General features: G+C 37.6%; 1 protein-coding gene across 2 annotated transcripts in view; it reads right to left on the bottom strand.

The window, feature by feature from the left end:
- BLTP1 (bridge-like lipid transfer protein family member 1) overlaps positions 1–17,535 on the bottom strand; it is a 117,046-nt gene extending 99,511 nt beyond the window's left edge. For both annotated transcript variants that reach the window (XM_059827004.1, XM_009811688.2), the window contains exons 1-7: positions 17,439–17,535; positions 14,226–14,342; positions 12,314–12,392; positions 11,560–11,624; positions 5,719–5,905; positions 4,454–4,535; positions 3,637–3,830 (exon numbers count right to left, since the gene is read on the bottom strand). In XM_059827004.1, the coding sequence (XP_059682987.1) occupies positions 3,637–3,830; positions 4,454–4,535; positions 5,719–5,905; positions 11,560–11,624; positions 12,314–12,392; positions 14,226–14,342; positions 17,439–17,535 (821 nt within the window). The remainder of the gene's footprint in view (positions 1–3,636; positions 3,831–4,453; positions 4,536–5,718; positions 5,906–11,559; positions 11,625–12,313; positions 12,393–14,225; positions 14,343–17,438) is intronic.
- Between the last annotated feature and the right edge of the window lie 3,587 nt (positions 17,536–21,122).

The raw sequence follows: 21,122 nt of genomic DNA, 5'->3' as shown, positions 1-21,122 counted from the left end.
TTTACCACAGCTCAAACACAGGAAAGTGTTGAAAATATGGAAGACAACAGATGCAGATCCCACGTACTGCCAGAAGTTCTTCAAAAGCAACAGAGCAGGATCCTTAAAATCAATTTTAGTTTGGGAGTAACAACAGCAGTGAAAAGATTAAATACTTTCTATTCACTCCCAATTTTCCAATTATTTCTTTTTTCCATCCAAAATTGAATCGGCATCCCCAATGAGGTGCAAAATAGAGCAAGATGTGAAAAAAAAACCTGTTTAGTAGTTCAGGAATAGAAGTGGGAAGGAAAGCATTTAGAGATCTATAAATAGTAGTTCATGGGACAAGCTCAGTTTATTCTGCCCAACAGGCACACACACAGGTCAGCAAGACTGGAAAGCACACGGTAGCACAGCAGCGTGAGTTAGTAACTTCAGCCTCTCAAGCTGAGCATACCACCAACGGGGGCTCGGAGGAAGCCACTCTGCTTCGTAATGCAAGAGAGGGGAAGCTCACAACATAACCAGCTGCAAAACTTAGGAGCCTGACTGCAACGTCTTCGGCCAACACAATCATTTGCCATTGTCTGACTACACCCTCAGTGGGGCACACTGCCAGGCAAAGGCTGCATCTCCTTTCAGCGGCTCAGCATTTTACCATGACGGTCAGGCAGCCACAGTGCGAGGTGGCCTGTCTATGATGGCAAACTGTTCCTACTCCCTGCTGCTCAACCTGGTGTATGTTTTGTTCCGTGAAATACAGAGACTACTATATCCCTTTCACATGAAGTGCATTCCCCTCTCTGACAGTATGGAGTGCATAGGTCTCGAAACACTATATACAGATTTACCTAAGCCTACAGAAATACATCAGAGAAGTTATATTACTGTTTTAATAAAAATTACTGTGCAGTACGAATGCATAGGGCACATTTAACAATTGTTTACTTCTGCCTTCCTAATAGCATTTACTTATACATACTTAAAATAATTAATAACTTGGTTATAATCTGAAACACTATCTTAAACAGAATTACAAAGAGTTTTTGAGCTAAGTCTTCTTCAAGATGGACAATTTGACTTAACTCCACAGCCTAACAGAAACGGTCATTTAGCTGTAGGAAAGAGAACTATCTAGAGAAAAGCTTTAGGAGCTGACAGAATGGCCAAATTCTCATGTCAGTCACCCACTGCCATGTCATCCTCATCACTTTTGCCATACTCCACTTTCTGGAGGAAAGCTATGAGCTCTTACACTAAATGGAAGCAGAGAGGGAAGAAAAAAAAAACACCAAAACCCCACATGATAGCTAGATGTCTTCCTCAGTCCTTTTCCTCTAATTCTTTTAGTGTACATCTTTGCTGTGTCTGCATATTCCACTCAACACTTCTCTTCCGTGCTCTTGTTCTGATCTCTCTGAACTCACTACAGTTATACAAAACTTTCTGCCTGTTCAGCGTGGGTTTTTTCCACAAAGAGGAAAGTTCTCTTCTGTATCGTCATGTCTTGTCACTAGTTTTTTGATTCCCTTTTTAAGATGAATATGAAAATATACAGTAGACAACTGAAGCAGCTTATAGTTTTACATTATCAAAGCATCAAAGGCCATAGCAAACGTAATACAACAGCCAAGAAAAGCAGTAGCTCTCCTTACGCCAGTCCTAGGATGGTCATAGTTTAGGTGATAACTGGCAGGCGGTGAACCCAGTAGCAGAACCAATTTAGATTTAAGACCAACGTATATTATTTTTCTTAATAGGGATGAATTCCATGATCAGTGTTCACTGCACAGCCATGCAAAAAAAGACAACAGTACTGCTTCTTTTAGCTGTATTCTCAGCTTAAAGGGCACATGAAACTACCTCCGCAGAAAATGGGAGAGGAAGGTACCTAATGGGGCCACCTAACCCACCCTCAGCAGGAATAGTTACACCTTGCCAGACTTAGCTGATGGAGGTGGTAGAATCCTAGAAATCCCACCAAAAGCCATTTGCAAAAACAAATTAGATAATGGCAATGAATGAAAATGAGATTATCATCATCATTAAAAAGTATTTCCCAGTATCTATCCAAAACTTCCACTTCGAGCCTGCTGCTTAGTCACTGCTCTCCAAACTTGTTCTGCTTTGATCTGCTTTTCCTAGCACAATTTTTTTTCCTTGGGTTTTGGAGGATTTATTTGAAAAAAGTGATGGAGGCATTGAGATGTCTGTTTATAATATAATATGACAGTTCTCAAGCTGGGTTTTTGACATTTGTATTGATTAGTTTGTCTGTTACAAATTTCCTCAAGTCACTTAGCTGGTTTTTATACGTGCATTGCCTGCAGGAATTTCTGAAAGTTAAGACACGCAGCTTAATTTTCAAACCAAAAAAGCATAAGAGGGCAGGCTCTAAAGATTGAAACATTCCCCATTTCCAGTGAACTGGGTCATTTGTTGAATCTACCCAGTAAATTAGAGCACATTTTCTGCACACATGCCATCCATCAGCCATCAGGAGCTGCAGGGATGGTAACAGCATAACAGGAAAATACTTAGCGGAAGCAGGAGAAAAAGCTAATAGTTTGAGTATCTTAATCCTATTTTGTTTTAATCTTGTTTGTTTTCAATTTTAGTTGGAGAAATTTCCTTTGTCGTCATGTTGGACAAGTAAGATTCTGTACACATCCACAGAACGTTATTTGAAAACATATAAAAGCATATTATAGACAGCAGTATTTGGCTGATACAAAGCCAATTAAGGTACAGTCAAATGAGGTACAGTTTATTTCCAAACATCATAACTAATTCTCTGGATATTGTTGCCCAGGAAGTATAAAATAGGTATAATCATGTCACGTGAACTCATACAGGCAATTGTCCAAAGACTGTATACATTATGTTTTGTTAAGCAAATAACACCTGTGAAAGACCTTGAAATTCAGCAGTTTTGTCTAAATTATCTGCTGAATATATAATGTTGTAAGCATCAAATAAGATAATGCAGAAAATACTGGCTATGATGTTCATATCATATCAATCAGGGATGTTAATACAGCATGCACAAAAATGTCTTGCTGGTTAAAGTGCAATAAAATGAGAATCCCAGTGTCAAATCACTTCATGGAAGCACCCTTTCTTTTGTTTGACTTATTACCATTCAGTTTGTTAAAGCTGTATAACCCTGCTTATGTGGAATACACAGAGGTAAAAGGATAAGCAACCTGTCTTCAAAAGATCATGTGATTTCTACTATAGCAGTACTGTGCAGCTTTTGCCCATTTTTTAAAAATATTTTCCAAACCCTATATGAATCAGGTCTACAGAAGTCAACACCTTAAACCTTGCATTTATCCTAGAAATTTAGTGCTATCTAAGCCTGCGTACAGTTATAGTACCTGAGTGAAGGAAAAATAAAAGTTGAATATAAGACATTAATCCCAGAGCAGAACACCAAAAAAAAAAAATCTACAGTGAGATAGAAAACAGTACTTTTCTCCATAAATAAGAGTTTCAAAGATCCAACATTTAAAACCTTCAGAGTGGTAAAAATGCCAACTGTCTAAACACACCAAGGAAAATAAAGTCACAGAAACACAACCACCATTCTTTTCTTCGTTTTCTTAAAATAAATAATAAAATAATATGGAAACAAAAATAACCAAAACTTACTCATCATTTTGAAGACCAACATATCTTGGACTTGGAACCAGCATGACTCTAACGTTTTCCAGCTTTCCTTTCACAATGTGCATAAACTGATCAAGGTGGCTCGAAGGTGGTTTTGTGGTATATGTCAAAAAAGCATCATCAAAATTAATACAAAGTGTTTGTGGCTGATAATGATTCCCAAATGCCAAGCGACCCTAAATCGAAAAGAAAACCCAATTACTCATTATACACTGCTCTTTTACATATAAACATATGTATATCTAATTTACCTATAATAATGCAGTTTAACCAGCCGTATGCAAATAAAGACCGTGGACAAAAATCCTGGCCATAGTCCATGCACACCTAGAAATACTACCTTGTACATTAAACTCTCAATATTCTATCACCTCAATAACAGTTTTCCTGGTTTTTTTGGGAGGCAACATCAACTCTTAAGGAACATGTCCAAATATCCCTATTAAAAGATGAAGGGAACAAAAGAAAAAAGAAGAAAAAAAACCCAAACACCTCCCAAGAACCCAACACACCACACATTGTACAACACCCATTACCTAGCTTAATTACTTGGTGATATTCTTGAAATCATTACAAGTCTAAGACACAAGTATTTCCCAAAACAGAGAACATAACCATGTTTCCATCAGCACCAGCAGGATTTGTGACTGTGTCAGAGGAGTGCTATGGTGTCATTTTAAAACTTTTTTAAAGCATGAAGAACAAAAACTCAAAAAGAATGTACAAAAAAATGAATGGCAAGCTTGATTTTTAAGCATATACCGCTAAATATTTTTATTATCAGGGTCTTTTCACTTACCGTGCTCACATTGACTTTAATGACTGGAATAAGCGATCTCCATGAAGAAGAAGGGTCTTGAGATTCTGTTTTTACTTTAACACTATGGGGAAAAAACGAGTTTTATTACTTTGTCTTTTCTGCAGAAGAACTAACCAATCTTTTCTTCTAGGGGTATTCAGTGCACAGATCTCAGGGAACACTCCTTCCCACAGGGGTGCCTCCTGTAAGGGACTGCAGTCTACTGCAGACTCCTCCAGAGCCTGGAAGAACAGCACGAAGCATACACAGCTACACCTTGGGTGCTGGTATACTGAGCTAACACAGGTAGAAAAGAAGCATGCTGTGTTTAACACAGAGCAATAGTTAAATAAATCTTCCTCAGGGGAACTTGGTCTGTTCCAAATATTCCTATTTAGGTGTGGGATTTTTCATTTCCCAAGACAAGTCCTCCCCAAAGGCAGAAGTCCTTCCTGCACCTGTCAGTAAGGGCGTAAGATGAAAACGATGAAGAAACTGGCTCGGAGGCGCAGCCCTTGCCCAAACTCAGGACTGCCACAGCATCCTGCAGCTGCCCACTACCTAATTTAGTAACACGGACTGGCCTGGCCAGCAGGAGTGGAAGGACTCAAGTCTCATTAGATCTTCTCTGCTCCTGACAATAAATCGGCCTGGTGTGATTCTGCCCAAAGAGAGGCTTATTATCGAACATCTGACTCCACTACACAAGCCATGTAGAAGAACTCCTTATAGACCCACACCGTGTTTTCTGGGGTACCCCAAAAAGAGGAATAAAATAAGAAAAGAAGGTTTGCGTAGCTATACGCAAACACACACCCCTGAAGAGCCAACTTGTGAAATCAGGCTGAGTTTAAAGCTCAAAACCAGTAAGTCCTCCCAACACCATACAGATCCTCACATCTTGTCTATTCAATGTCTTGAGCAGCTATTACTTCTACTGAGCAATACCATTATTATTCTGCAAGCATAATCCTCTTCAACACATGCTCTCTTTCTACATCATACTTCAAATAGATTTTTCAACCTGTCTCTGATCATTAAACAAGGAGTGTTTGGTTTGTTTGGTTGCGTTTTTCAATTATTACGGTAGGAAGTCTGAGGAAAGGAAAAAGATTTAGACTGTCAGGCTTGTCAGTGCAATTTCTCTCTCAGCTGTGCTTCAACCATTTGGCCTCCAGAGCATATGTTAACAAAACATTACCCAATTAGTTCAGCACTTCTCAGAACAAAGCATCGACAAAATAGCAAAATGAATAATAATTTACCTTTCAAGATTGGTATGTGTTCTCTGCCTCCCATTTACTTGTGCTTTTTCATCATCTTTCTTTGCTGGAATTATTGTGGGATCCAAGCCAAATAGTTCTTGAAGTTGTCCATAAAGCTCAGAACGGTTGTACACATGAAATTCAAAGTCATTCACCATAATATACAGTCGTGTTTCTGCCTTCGGATCTAAACAAATAGCAGAAAAAGAGTTTCTAATACTATTTCAACATCCCCTTGCAATATTTACAGTTTTTCAAATATGCACATTTTGCAAAAACAATCTACACAGTAGCAAACAGCTGCTGAAGTACATATTAAAAAGCAGTAAAAAACTCCACAAAATAATTACAGCATTCCAAGCAAATCAGTAAAACCTGGCAAATAAGACAGTTGCATACAATATATAAAACCTGAAAGGCATTTCACCCCTAGGTCACAATCCAAAAATAAACCCAGGCAGCAGCTGCACAAAATGGTAAATGAGGTTTATTCATTCTCATATGTAAAAACAAACAAACAAAAATCCCTCTTGATGCACAGCACAGAAGCTTAGGTGCCAACTTCTGCTTTTTAGCACAGATATCAGTACTTGAGACCAATTCAGTATCAAAAAACAAACGGTTTTCTAGCCAAGCTCTGTGGTATAGCGGGCCTGAACTAGGAAAAAGCTTTCTTTTACAGAGAAACAGAAAACATTAATATGCAGAACAAGAAGCATACTCATTTTGCACAATTGATCAACATTTTCACAAATTTAAAATTTTAACTGTAATATCAGCTTGACTCTCTGATACTTTAAAACTAGTTTAACATCTGCTGATCGCATACAGAGTGCTTTGTGACATACTTTGACATACTTTTGCCTCAGATAGTATGACCTAATTATGTAGTTAATGTAAGGAAAAAGCTTGCACAATCTCCCCCTAATTACCCAGTTGAAAGAGTGCCCATTACACATTCACTCAAGAGACCTGAGCTGCTCTAAAACTTGATCCGGTCTTCCTAAGTCAAACAGACTTTAGGAAGCTGAAGCATCAACGGTTATTACAGCAGTCCCCAATCTGTAACTCAGGGGGTACAAACCGAAAGCAACATTTCCCAGACACCAGAAATTAAAAAGTCAGAGCGAACACCACTGCTGTTGTGGTCAGGGTCAAGAGAAGAAATGCAGCTGCCCAAGAGCCAAAGTTTAGAGACGCCTGCTTTATTAAAGGCACCCTCTTTGCTAACAAACTCATCTGTCCCCGGATGTTATGCATCTATACAACACTGTCCCAACAACAGCAACCCACCTTTTACCCCTCACACCTAAATTACCAGAAATTTCCGTATCGTTATAGAAGAAGTAAATGTTTTAGTCTCCAGAAAGCACTCACATCACAGTTTTCTTGAACAGGAGACACAAAAAAGTTAATGAGTCTGTTTCAGTTCCTTCCTGTTTTCATAAAAGCACTATCAAATCCGTTTGCTGGTAATGTTAACTTGCATCAATAAGATATAGACGAAGGATGACATGGACAAAGATTGGGATACACAGTTGTTCACCTGGGAGATCTCAGTATCATCAAGAGCACAAATAAATGTAATTTTTCAATTCCTGGAGGCAAGCATTAGACTTCATTAACTAAATGAAATCATGTGTAGTAATTAATTTCTTTAAAGGGGATTTAAAGAGACAACTATCTCTTTTTCCTAGTAACAAAAATAAGATTTGACCTCTACACACCAATTTGGTTGCCTAAGACACTTTTGGAAAAGGAAAAAAAACAAAAAAAAGCAAGGAAAGAGAGACAAGCACATCTGAACGTCATACAGTTAAATGATTCAAAGCAGCATATATGTAGGTCATGTAAAAGTAAGTACCAGATTGATAGCAAAATACTGAAGTTTTATCAGTATTTGTTGGAATCAAGGTGACCAGCATAGCCACGGTTTTGACATTTGCTTCCTACAGAATTTAATCAAGATGTATTATTTATTATTTATTCAAATGTTTATATCACACCTACCCAAACAATTCAACATAAATATACCCACTAAATAAAACCTAATGGGAACATGAAACAAGTCACTCCCAACAATAAGAAGCAGAGGAATTGGTTCTCATAACAGTATTCCCCCTTCAAAAAGTACCTCACAAACTACACTATATAGTTTTACAACATGAAAATTGATAATCTGCTGTGGCACCTAAGCCAAGAAGTCTGGCTGTGCCCTATTCACAACATAATCCTCCAACTTTTGTTCCTAAACCACTTTCATTTCTCAAGCATGTACTACTCTCAAGTCCCAGTATGGTTTAACTTAACACTCAAGTCAGGAAGACAACCCACATGCTTGAATTTTTCTATGAAGTTCTTTCAACATTGGTATGACATGCCTAGTACAAACACAGTGCCGCGATGAAAAACAGATTGCACTTGCTAGGTCAAACTGAGGAACTTTTAAAAAAACCACAGCAGGAAATGCAAGTTCACTACAGGTTATCAATAATTATCATTCAAACTTTTTGTGGTTCAAACCTTCTCCTGTGTAAGGAACTGTGATTAAGTCTCTATGAGAAGCATCCTTAAACTACAGTGCAGCCCAAGTCTTACAGAAACATTTACTTTAGATTCCAGTGGGCAGGTAGACTGTGCATCAATTTTGATAGGTTAGTTTTCTCCTCTCAGAAGAACGGTAACAAAATAATTCTCTTACCTTTAGAACAAATGTGAAAAAGCCCAAAATGCAAAACATTTTCATTTTCCATTTTTCTGACACAAAAGTTTAATAGTAATGCTTCCTAGCCACCACTACTGTAATCTACTCTTTGATCATAGACACATATTGACTACCAAAAGTTCAATAGGAAGAGCATACCATAAAGTATTTTGCAAAGCACATACAGCAGAGTGAAGGAAACTGTTCTCCAAGTTTGCCCTCTTTTTCCTAATAACCTTCACCCTTCTCTGACAAACCTCAGATCCCGCTTCTCGCTCAGTTTTTATTTCTTTGTGTGTTCCCATAAGACTTGCAAAGAGAGTCGATCTCAGCGGGTCAGCAGTGACTGGCAGGCACTGTCACATTCTTCAGCTCCTCAGGAAGAAGGCTGAGAAGCTATGTGCTTAGAAAGCAGTTATCAGGGAAAAATATTCCCAATAACACATGAACATATTCCATGGGCATGTGGAACAACACTGGATTTTTCTTACCAACAGGAGTAACAACCTGGAATCTGAAGTTACATCAAGATTGAGTATGTAAATCCTAGCATTAAAAACAATTTTACTTGGCATAACTTATTGAACATGTCAAGTACTCATCATCACTCAAACTCTTTAAAAGGTCACTTATTTCGCTTCCAGGGAAAACTTTACAAATTGTATGACTAGGTTGGATGAACACCGAAGCCCTTTCTGTTTCTAAAACCTTTGAATATACAAATTAATTTCTAGTCATTCTCCTCCCACAAGCTCAGTGGGGAATATGAGTCTGCACTACCTTCAGCACATTCCTTCAGAAGACGGAGAGACATACAAGCTTCATACACATTTGAACAGACAAAGATAGTTTTAGAAAATTTAAGATGTCCCCATGCTGAAGTTCAGCTCCTTGCATACAATTGTAATGACGCTTAACACTGATAATCTTACCACTGAAAACTCGATTATTGAGTACAGCCCTTTACCAAAGAGGTGATGTTAAGGACACCTGAAATAACCTGAAAGGGAGTTCCCTTATTAAGGTCTCCAAGTATTTCAGGATCCTACACTAGCCTCCCCTTTGGGCACAAAAAAACCCTCATCTAATACTCTAAATACCTCTCAAAAAAAAAACAGAAGGAGGACACATTATTTCTACACCAACAGGGCTTTAAGTCTATCACCACTATTAAAAACAAAATCCCATTCCTGTCGCATTTCACATTATTGTTAGGAGCACCCTGCACTTCAGTTACAGAACTTAAAAACAAACAAACCACAACACTCAGAAACTAACGGCTATTGCTCATATCTAAGTCGTCATAAGATGTATTTTTTCCAAGCAAAAATATTGAAATATTTAAGGCTTGTGTTTTTCTAAGATTCTGGTAGGATTTTTAAATTGTTAATAGCCCTGATTCAGCCTATGTTGGGTTTTTTTGGAAAATCTCAGCTCTATTTTATTTTTTTGTTTTATGAAGGATCTGAAACAACGGTATGCATGAGTAATGTCTAGTTACAACAGGTTTTCCAATCATTCTGTGTGACAGCTGTAAGGGAGTAATCCTTGAACAAAACATAAATATTCAAGATGCAATTTACCAGCAGCCTTTACGATTTGGTCAGGTACAGGTATTTCTGTTGCGACCGAGAAGATTAAAAAGTATTGGGAAGAAGATACTACAATAGGCTAAGAATCATTGAAGATTTTATTTTTCCTTTAAGGAAAAATGAAAGCATCTCTGCTAAATAATCAAAATGTCAAGTGAGCAAGGTTATTTTTCCTAGGAAAAAGAGTAATTATTTAAAAGACTATTTTATTCACGTTACTTTATTGTCAGACCTATACACCTCTGACCTCCTTGGTTACTTGGATTATTTGTCCACAATTATGCAGTCTCAAAGGCCAGCAGAAATGGTTAAAGCCTTGCAATACTGCCAAGCAAAAATACCACCATAAAGACAGACACCACTATCTTTACTGCATTAAGTTAAATTAATTTTTTCATTCTGTGAGCCACTAGAGAAATATGTTTTAACTAGCAGATGAAGAAAATTCTATGAAAACCTGTTCGACAATAACCTGTGGTTAGAAAAATCTAATTAACCCTAAGACTAGCTTGCCCTTTTTGAATTAGTCTTCCTGTGGTATAAAGAACTTGAATTGTGTCCTCCCACCTCAGAGGCTTAGTAATGCATAAATAAAAAATGAGGAACTCTTCCTAATTTGTATCACTGTATTGAACGGCATCTCCTATTTACCTGTATAACGTGTATGCGGTACTCCTACAGCTGTTGAGTTGGCACTGACAAAGGAACAGCTGTTCAAGCTTGCTGACAAATCTAAGAGCCTTCACACCATCAGAGGCCACTTCCAAAAGGGCGATGGGAAAAAAAGGCCCTCCAAATTTCAGTGACTCTCTCCATTAGTGCCCTCCTCAACTGTAGACAGTTGCCATTTCTGGATCTCCTTGAATTAGCAATGGAGCTGTAATGCTTCAAAAGTCAAGAGAGGCAGGACCTGAGACTCATTCAACCAGATTCTAATCCTATAAATGACTGAGAACACATCACAAGGCCACGTATGTTTTCTCACAGTGTTTTCTGCAGATACAATTAATCCCTTGCATCCGGTGTTAATTTTCCTTCTTCAGCCAGGGAAAAGGAAAAAAAATAAATGAATTTTTCACACTTCCCCACTTCTATGACCACAGATGTCATCAAGACACAGGGTTATCAAACACTAAAGAACATCCCCTACCATAACACTTTTGCTAAAATACTGACAGCACAACACTAAAACTTGAAAACTAAAATAACTTCCAGAACATAAGAAGTATCTATTTATCATAGTTATAAATTTCAATACAGGGTCAATTATGCTTGGACTACAGCTAATGACTGCTACTATTAAGGTTAATGGTTTGTCTTAAGAAGGGTTCAAGTCCCTGATAATGAATCCTGTATTTATTTCATTGTGTTGTTCTAGCCTACTAACACAGATCAACCAGTTAAAAGAACCCATACCTTCTGATGATTCTATGTACTTCAGGTGCATATTAACAAGTCAATTACACAAATGCGATTGTGCAAAGGAGGTATTCTTCTGTAGGCTACCTGTAAATTTAAACTTTGAAACCTTTTTGAGAAACCTACCATGCTGTTTCTGCTTAGGGTTGTACATCTTCCACCAGCGAAATATGATAAATCCGTCTTGAATTCTAAAACAAATAAATTAGATAAAACAGAAGTTATGAGAGTGATAATCCAAAATCCTATGTGCAGCTGCATGGCATGCTGCCTTATGCAGTGCAGAGATCTGCAGCTGCAGTAGTGTACAAGCAATATTAAAGCCCAAAGCATTACAGCATAAAGCATACAGTATCATATTATACTATTACTTCATTAGCTGAAACTTTTATAAAATCTCATATCCATTGCCTTCTCAAGGCTTTCCAAGTTTAATAGTAAGAATCAAAATTACAAACTATTCGCTAGCATGCAGTTCATGAAACAATTTATTCTCCATTCCCATAAATAAATGCAAACCACTTGGCCAAAATGAATCTTCCAGACTTAAGAGCAGGAGCATGAAGGAGTGAAAGTCGTTAATGAAAAGTAGATCTCCTTCAAACTCTGAAGTGTTTTATTTTACAAATATTAAGGACAACTAAAATCTTATCCAGTAGTCACATTCAATTGATAACGCTCAAACAGCAAATGAGCTAACAATGCAAGTATCTAAGAATGTCTAAATACTACCATCAAAATACTCAGTTTATTTTTAACATTTATAAATATACTTACTGCTCATTTGTAAGACAGTATTTTGATATGTATTACTTAGACATATACATTTACTGTATTTGAAATCGCTATTTAGAAGAGCAACTCCCTTGGAAATCTGTACCTGATAGACATGTCTTCTGTAATGAAATAGATTTCACGAACCATGACTTTTCCAGACAGCACAGAGAATGAAAAGGAACCTAATGTGAGAGAAAGTGTTTATTGGGCGTTAGCCTCAAGTTGTTGACGCTTTATTTTCTGAACAGGAATAATACAGTATTCAATTATCTGAAATGTGTTTACTGGGTACCTTAAGTTTTCCCTTTGAAAACACACTGACTTTCAGAGGAGAAGGGAAGTCAGAGATTCAGAACATACAAGACAAAAAGTACACAACTCTAAAAGGTGCTGGGTTTGGCACCACCCAAGAACACAACCAACCCCCGGAGACACACGAGTTAATCGGGAACATTCAGGTGCCTTGCAAAGCTTGTGAAAGCAGTTAAGAAAGCTATTTTGAACATTTATAAGTATCAAGCCATTGTATGCAAGACTGTAATTAGAGAAATAAAAATTCCTGACAAAATAATTTTTCAAATTTTAAATGGCTATAAAGTTTTAAGTCCAATTATTATGACAAATTGTTTACTGCAAGAAGGATTAATAAGCATGAGAAGACCAGCAGGTAATGCAATAGCCCATATTTTTCCTAAGGCTTTTCACCTCACCCACAGAAAGTTAAGTAAACCATGATTTGTTTTCAAGAAAAAGAAAAAAATCAACATTAATCGATTGAAGCCAAGCTGTAAATCATGGGATTTAATTAATGTTATGTTCTTCTTACTGATTAAGTTTATAAAGAACACCATATATTTGGCCAGCTATGTCCAGCTGTCTTTACTTAATAACAATTTCACAGAGGAATTTTAATAAAAGCCCATAGATCAAGTGTAGCAGCCAGTAAGTATTTCATCTATATTACTGTTCAAAAAGTTGGATTTGAAGATGGTTTGGATTACAGTTCTTAAATTCTTGAGAACATACGCAAATTATTGCAGGGGTCTCTTTGGTAGGCAGGTACGGGTGGGTTGGGTTTTTTTAAGTTTTCACTACATTTATGATCAACAGTTGCAGAAAAAGTCCAGAACTAAAGTCATTGTCATTCTGGGAAGCAGACAGACGAAGGCATAGAAGAATAAATGAAAGAAAATTAAAAGTGCAGTCAGAGTGAGGTTGTGGGATACAGCCCTCTGTGATTCAGCATCAGATATTTTTGTAATGTGGGTGAGTGCCCAAGTGATTTGTACTGACCTGTTTTATTCAAAAATGTTTTAAAATATTAAAAAAAAAGTTAATGGATTTTGATGCAAATGTTCTAGGCAGTATAAATTCTACATATCACAGTCCCGGTATGGATTAACATGATTAGTTGTTCTGACAGCTTATTTAGAAAGCAAGGACACTGCCGTAATAGGGAGTTGAGGCTTGAGACTCCACTGTGCCCCTCTAAGCCATCTCCAGCAGTTGCTACCCACACTTCAGATGCCATACAACCCACCTCAAAGGTGCAGGGGAGTGGGAAGCTGCAGCCCAAATTACGAGGCAAACTCGGAAGCAGCTCAGGCAGATTCCATGGGGGACTGAAGTCAATCTTCTTCTTTTAGGACACTAACCATTATGATTACAGGGCTTTGAAAAAGGGGTAATGGCAAATGTACAGATTTCAAGTACACAAAGTATACAGACTAAACAGAAAAAAGTAAACTTGACTTAAAATTAAAACCCTGTCAAGTGAACTTAAATACAAAATTATGAGAGACTTCAGTGAAAAGGGGGGTGTTTTTCTACCTACACCAAGAATCCTCCCCTAAAGCATGATATTGAACTGTTTCTCTTCTTAAATTAAACCCATGCTGATCATTTTCAAATCACTATAACAAAGGAACACTTTGATTTTACTTAGAGATTTTAACAAATTGAGGTATAATAAAAAGCAGTAGATAAGCAGCGGCATTACAGTGATCGTAACTCACCAATATGGATGTAGCCATGTTTATATAATCTGTTAAGAACCAATGTTAAAATGAGTCCAATGTTCCGGGAATTATAATAAGTTAGGTAGATAATCCATCCACAAGACAATATTGTCGCTGTTGAAAGATTAAAACGAATTAAAATTTTTTTTGAAGTATGCTGACCTAGATAAATGCCTGACCTATTAAGACTACAAAGCACAAGAACGTTCTTCCTAGTCTCCAAAAAAATTTGAAACTGATGGGACATTTTAATAGACATTTTCAGAGAGATGGTGTGAGAAGGGTGTAACAACATGGGCAGAAAAAAGAAAGGGAAATAGGAAGTTCAGAAAAGTATAGATTCTTCACTGGTCTTCCATTCCCCAATATAAAAAAAAAGTCCTCCTGAGGACCTGCAAAAGGCTACACATATTTCATTGCATCCCTTATCATTGAAGAAGTTAAATTTCGTAAATTAAATCATAACATGTATGATCCTACAGTCATTTACTTCAAAACACCCTAAAAAACCACCACAACAAAAGTGATATCACATTCCTTCTCCACCCTTCTCCAAACCATGAACTGTAACTTAAATTTCTAGTCTTTCATATCTTAGCACAGGAAGCAATATTATCACATCTGAAACATTTCCTAAGTTGCCATATCCTGAGAGAAATGTACCAGTCCTTGGGTTAGCAGAAATCTGTCAACAGTTCAAGCATGGAATTTGGTAGGAAAAAAAGGAAATAGCAATCCAATGAGAAACATGTTAAAAAAAAAAATTAGGTCTGCTAATCCCCAAAGTAATTTTTACTTTAGTTGATTAAGAGCTAGTAACCTATTTCTAACTACAAGGGTTCTCAAAGCTTCCAGAAGGACAAATCCAAAAGGAATGGGACTGCCAGGGAACGGACTAGTTCTAACTCACTTCACTGATAATTACCATTCTGTTTCATCCAAAGCAGAGTAGGAAAGAAAGCAGTTTTTGTATTTGAGGTATCTCTACTCACTGAACTTTGTAACAGAAGTTTTTCATTTATGTGTACACTTCATACTGAAAAACTCAGATTTATGGTGCCTTTTATGGGAAGTCTGAAGTCCAGAAAGGCATATGGATATGATGCCTTTGCTCTGCAAAGAGTTCAGATGACTACTCGGAAAAAAAATCCACAAAAAAATTACAAAAAACAACTGTCCTTTTTACTGTCCCTTAATATTTTTGCAGTGGGATGCTTCACTGCTTTGTAACAATGCCTGGCTTTGTTGAAAGGTGAGGAGAAGGTAGAAGAGAAAGACTTGCGTGACTTTGTCTTCTCCTTACTGGAAAGTGGATCCAGTGTGGCCAAAATTCAAGTAGCTCATACACTAGGGCAGGTAAGCTGCTTGACATGTAAACCAAATCAGAGCTGTGTGGGTGATTACACAGGAATAAGGCAGGGAGGGTTAAAGCTACACCCCAGGAAAGAAACTGCACTTGGCATTCAGTGATGGCACACTCCAAGGACAGCAGTTACCTCCCCTCGCTGTCAGGTGAGTAAGCTACTCACTGCTGGTCCTCTGTCAACGTAGGGAGAAAGGTAGAATGACTCACACTCAAAGGGTCTCATTCCAGTAATAAAACTTAATTTGAGATTAAAGTTCAACTACACACTTAACTTCTAGATCCCTAAAGCCAAGAAGTTACCCTCTTAAGGTGACATATACTGAGAAAAAAAAAAAAATCAGCAAACTAGCAGAGTTTCCAGGCACTACAGTTCTAATCCACTGCCTTCACCACTAGTCTCACCTCTGCCTTTTCTTGCAGCCTTTTCTTTTCCCTCACCAAATTTAGTTTCCACTATTCAGTGACAGATCCCATAAACTCTATTCATCTCATTATTATATTCTTGATTTTAAAAGCCTCTTCACTGAAACTACATTTTGGAAATTACATTCGGAAAGTTTTACTGCATGTGATTTTTAGAAATTCTAGAATTCAGCAACAGCCCTTTGAGGAGCATGTTCATTTCTAGAATTCATCACCTCTTTTACTGGGATCAATAGTTCTCTGTTTCAGGATTCAGGAGAAGAAACTATTGACATGTTTTTTGTTCTCTTATAACAGGATGCCATAGGTCAGCAGATGAAAGCAAAGGAGGAATGGCTGGTTGAAACTGGGTCAGTTAATAAATATCACTTTAATATGTTTCTATCCAAACCTCATAATAACAGGAGGCTACCCAGCTTTTTCTGTTGTTTGTGTTATTGCTTCTAGAATACCAGTTGGTTTCTTACAATTGAAGAGATCAGCAGCTCCCCAAACCTGCATAATTGTATGGTCATTCTGCCCATAGAAAAAGGGGATGGACTATATTATTTCTTGAATATTATATTATTTCCACCCACTCTTCCGTGAAGCAGAAATTTTTAAGTTTAATATAGTCAAGCAAATAAGAAAGCTAAACAAAGCTTTTGGTTTAAATTACAGCTGTTACATGGAATTGCTTATGTCTTACTTACTTTCCAAGTAAAATTACTAATAATTTGCCCTAAGAATCCAGTGCAGACAAGGAAAACCAGAGAAACAAAATTCTGCAGGCTGCAATTTGACACTTTTATTCTTTGGTGAAAGACCTGAGCATCTGTAAGTCTCAAGTCAAAGCTTCCAGAGACAAGTTTTTCAGACCTGTTCCGCATCTGTTCCACATTTTACCATGAGCAACTATCAGCGTGGTGACTTCCCTTATTTTCATCTTGATTACACTTAGAATTTTATGTTGAGTATGAACTTCCCATGTCAACATGTGAAATAAATAATAATCAGAAAGCACCCTCAGCTAATTTGCCTATGTCCTTTTTGTTCAGTTTGGCTTAATAAAAAATAATTCCAGTACATCAATATCCGACAGTCATGCTTTAACTTTCCAGAAGTCAAAAAATATAGTTACTTTTCCTGCGCTGCCCCTCACTCCAGGTCCAAGAATCAAGGCTGAAAAGCAGGTATTATCTACCTCTGGAAAAGTCTGAATTCATCACACACACACTTCCAGTACTCTCATCTGGACTTGAACACAACTTGATTTTTATTTTGCTGTCCCTGACCCACCTGTTCGTAGATTCAGAAAATAAAAGTACCTACACACAAATGTAACAATAGCACTAGTGTTATAAAAAAATTAACATACCTAAATCAGGCACACAGTACACACAAAAAAAACATTTCACCAAAACAGAACAGATTCACCTTACCTACTAACAGCCAAACAACATTGGAGTCATGTTCTGTTAGGAAGTCTTCCAACTGCGTGATACTTGGGACAAAACTATCATTTTTTCTTTGATCCATTGCTAAACTGTTTTTGCACCAGCACCTATAGAACTGAAGGCAAAAATAAAACTTAAATGAGTAACAAGCACAGTACAGTTTAGAGAAAATTGAGTATGTACCATGTTAAATAATCTTTAACAGTCTGTTTCACACAAATGTGAATTTACTCGTTTTATTCCTTCAGTAACATCTTCATGCTGCATCTCTCAGCTAACCCTTCTTCTACTCTAGAACTCCAGAAACACTTCCAGTCACCTCTGCTGAAACAGAGTTTCCAGGCACATGCCTCCCTAAAACAAATTACAGATCAACAGAATGCCAGAATACGCTCTCCAAATTTAGTACCCTGAATGCCCTATAGAGAATGTTACAGCAAATAAATTTATAAAACTGTTGTGCCATAGCAGTAAGTCAAAAGGTTACTGAAAATACAAGTAAAAATGAGTCTGTATTAAGCCCTCTAATATTCAAAAAGGGAATGAGAGACAATATGAGACTGAACCCCTGGGGAAGGAAAGGCCAAAGCGGACACTTTCAGGAGCTATGGAAAATTCCCATAATCTCCTAATCCACTGTGTCCATGAATTCTCTTGCTTTAGGATGGATTTACACCATCTTATAGAAAGTGACTACATAGTATCTCTGTTACAGAGAGCAGAAAACCAGTCCTTCTGATCTTACACACTTATTCAAACCACCCCTAAATCATCTTGCAACTGAATTATATTAATTAAGTGTGATTACCAGGGAATAGTTCAACTCAGTAACATCTGTAATTACACAGCAGTACTTTACTTGCATTAGTTTCATTTGAAGTCTTCTCCCTTGGACATTATCTGTTAAGCCTTCTTACAGGAGGATAAGCACTAATTCTGTTTTGGGTTTGGGTTTTTTTAAAACACCTTCCAGCTCCTGGCAGCCTGCCTTCTTATCAGTATTCAACCCTCAAAAAAAAACAGTAAACTTTATTTCCTTTCTTTTTCAAGTCTTCGATGCTCTCTATCAAGAGCTCTAGAACATAAAACTAAGTAAATTTGGTAAGACCTTAGTTTTTGAGCAGCATAACATCTTTGGAGTAGTCAGTATTTAGAAGTGTTAGCAATAAAACTAACAATTTATCCAGTCTTTCTTGTAATACCCATACTATCTCTCACTAGTATAACTTAAAAACAAAAGGTAGAAGGAGACGTTGGAAAAAAACCTGCCTTTAATGCACTTGTTTCTCCCTTACATTTGGGTAAATACAGTACCTTGAACTAACAGCCAATGTTTTGAACTAAAATGTGAGCAGGGTCCCAAGAATAAGTATTCACCACCTCTTCAGTAAGAAAGAATAGAAGGGGAAGGAAAGAACATGAAAGTAATAAACTGAAACAAACAAAAAAAACACCCCAACACCAAAACACCAGACATTGCTTCCAATAGTGACCATAAAGAAGCTACTAACTTAGCTCCCCTACAAGGAGCAATAATAAGCATCACACACACATACACTTTACAAAAAGAAGCCCTTGTTTTAGAAGGGATGTTACAACAGCAAATTAAATCACATAATGACACTGTGATTTGCTTTAAGACATCCAAAGTACCTTAATAAAAACCCCACAGGTCAGCTTGTATTATGAAGCAGATGATGCCTCCGCAGGCAGCCTCTAAGAGCCTTTAACCCATGAATGACAAGGTAACTGGAGAAACCAAAATCAACATTTTCAGCACAAAGGAAGAACGAACCTGGGTTTTCCCTTTCTTACCAAGAGACGACAGCGTCACTCTTTTGTGATCAAGAGCACCCTGGAAGCTCTGTCAATTAGTGAGGACTGCCTATCACCTTAACAAACACCACCACCATTAGTGCTAACCACTAATCCCTCAAGAAAGCAACCTGTGGCTTTTTCCTAAAAAATTATCACCCAATGTTACATGATATGAGACAGGACGTTAAATATCATTATGCTCTGAATAGGACTGTGGCAAGACAACTCAGAGACTGCAAGTTATGGGATCCTGATAGTTACTTATTTAAATAAATACCATGGTCATCATTTTTTGTCACCACTATCCATAACCATAAATTGGATATCCTTGGAAGTCTTCTGCAATACATTTGCTATTCACATGCAGATAAACACAGGAATCCCCCATCAGTCATCATGTGTCAATACATCATTTTGGAGCTCCACAGCTGAACCATTAACACCCTGCCCCGCTGACAAGCACCCTCCACCCTTGATCAAGTCACCTGAGGAAGAGGATGATGGCAATGGAAGTGCAACCACCCAGAAACAGGCAGCAGCAACACCTGTGCTAGATGTGGGATCTCAGTGCATGTCTCAGAGGAAGCAGGTGCTTAATCCATTTAGATTGTGAACGAGTTTTGGCCATGTGAATTAGCGTAATAGAAAGGCTATGCATGCAGCGACTTAAGTAGTACACACTGTTTATAACGTCCTTGTGCATCTATACAGCATGGAGGATTGAGAAGCAGAAGCTGGATCATCACGATTGTTAAGAGATGCAGTCTTTTCAAGACAGATATTAGCTACTTTCAGTAACCAGCATTTCATTCTGTTGACAGTCCCACACCTATCTGCCTTCATCTGCATGCCCTACACACTGTACCTATAGATTTAAATCATGCATACCTCTCAGATGCCTGCACCCATCCACTCTGTTACATTTATTCCTATGGGCAAAATTACTTTGCACTCAGACAAAACACTAACTGTGGCACTCTCTGGGAACAGTGACCCATAGGTTGATGAGCCTGTAATTTACTTTCATACAGCTACTATACTCTTCTGAAGTAACAGTATACTTTCCAAACTTATTAGACAACTTTTGGAAGGATGAGACCTAAGTCTGCGTGGGGAACTGTTACCAACCCTGCTAATATGAGAAAGAAAACACACCAAAGAAGAAGAGAAACACAGAACTTGAAGTTTACCTCTCTGCACTTATTTATAGTGTTTTCTCAAGGTCTCTACTGTTCTGTGATGATGAGCTCAGTTAACATGCCTTCCCCCCCACCTTTTTTTTTTTTTTGAAGCACATCTTTACTATTCAGTATGTCACTTGTGGCTCTCATTTACCACATACCATGTTAATACATACAAGATGTATTAGCTTTGGTCTGTGAGGAGGACAGGAGAAGATGAGGATTCTGTGGCACTGAAGTGACAGAATCCCAATACTCATATTTATCTTCACAGCAGTCCTTTAAGGGGTTATGTAGTCTTTTTTCTGCAAATGAGATATGTGAAGCAAGGAGAGACAAAGGCCAAATCCTTTATTTATGATGCCCAAACCAAAATACTTGGCGCCTGCTTTTCAGGTTGTGCATGTTTAGAGCACTTAGCGCGTTCAAATCAGACAGTAGACTGGCTTGAAGATGTGAGGGTTCAATATTGCTGTAGATTTGCTCCTAGTCAGACAGGCTGTCTTTATAGCAGAAAAACACACTTAACAGACACTTAAAAAAATGATTTTTAATTACTTGTGTCACATATTAATCCATTTTTCTCAGTACTAAGAAGATGCAAGTGATGTTTAATCCAGAGGGCGATGCACTTTGTTTCCAGCCTGCTTCCAGTATTCCCAACTCAATC

This window comes from Gavia stellata, chromosome 19 (genome assembly GCF_030936135.1).
Source record: "Gavia stellata isolate bGavSte3 chromosome 19, bGavSte3.hap2, whole genome shotgun sequence".
Lineage (NCBI taxonomy): Eukaryota > Metazoa > Chordata > Aves > Gaviiformes > Gaviidae > Gavia > Gavia stellata.
The sequence above is the reverse complement of the archived record's forward strand: the minus strand, read 5'-3'. Positions and strand labels throughout refer to the sequence as shown.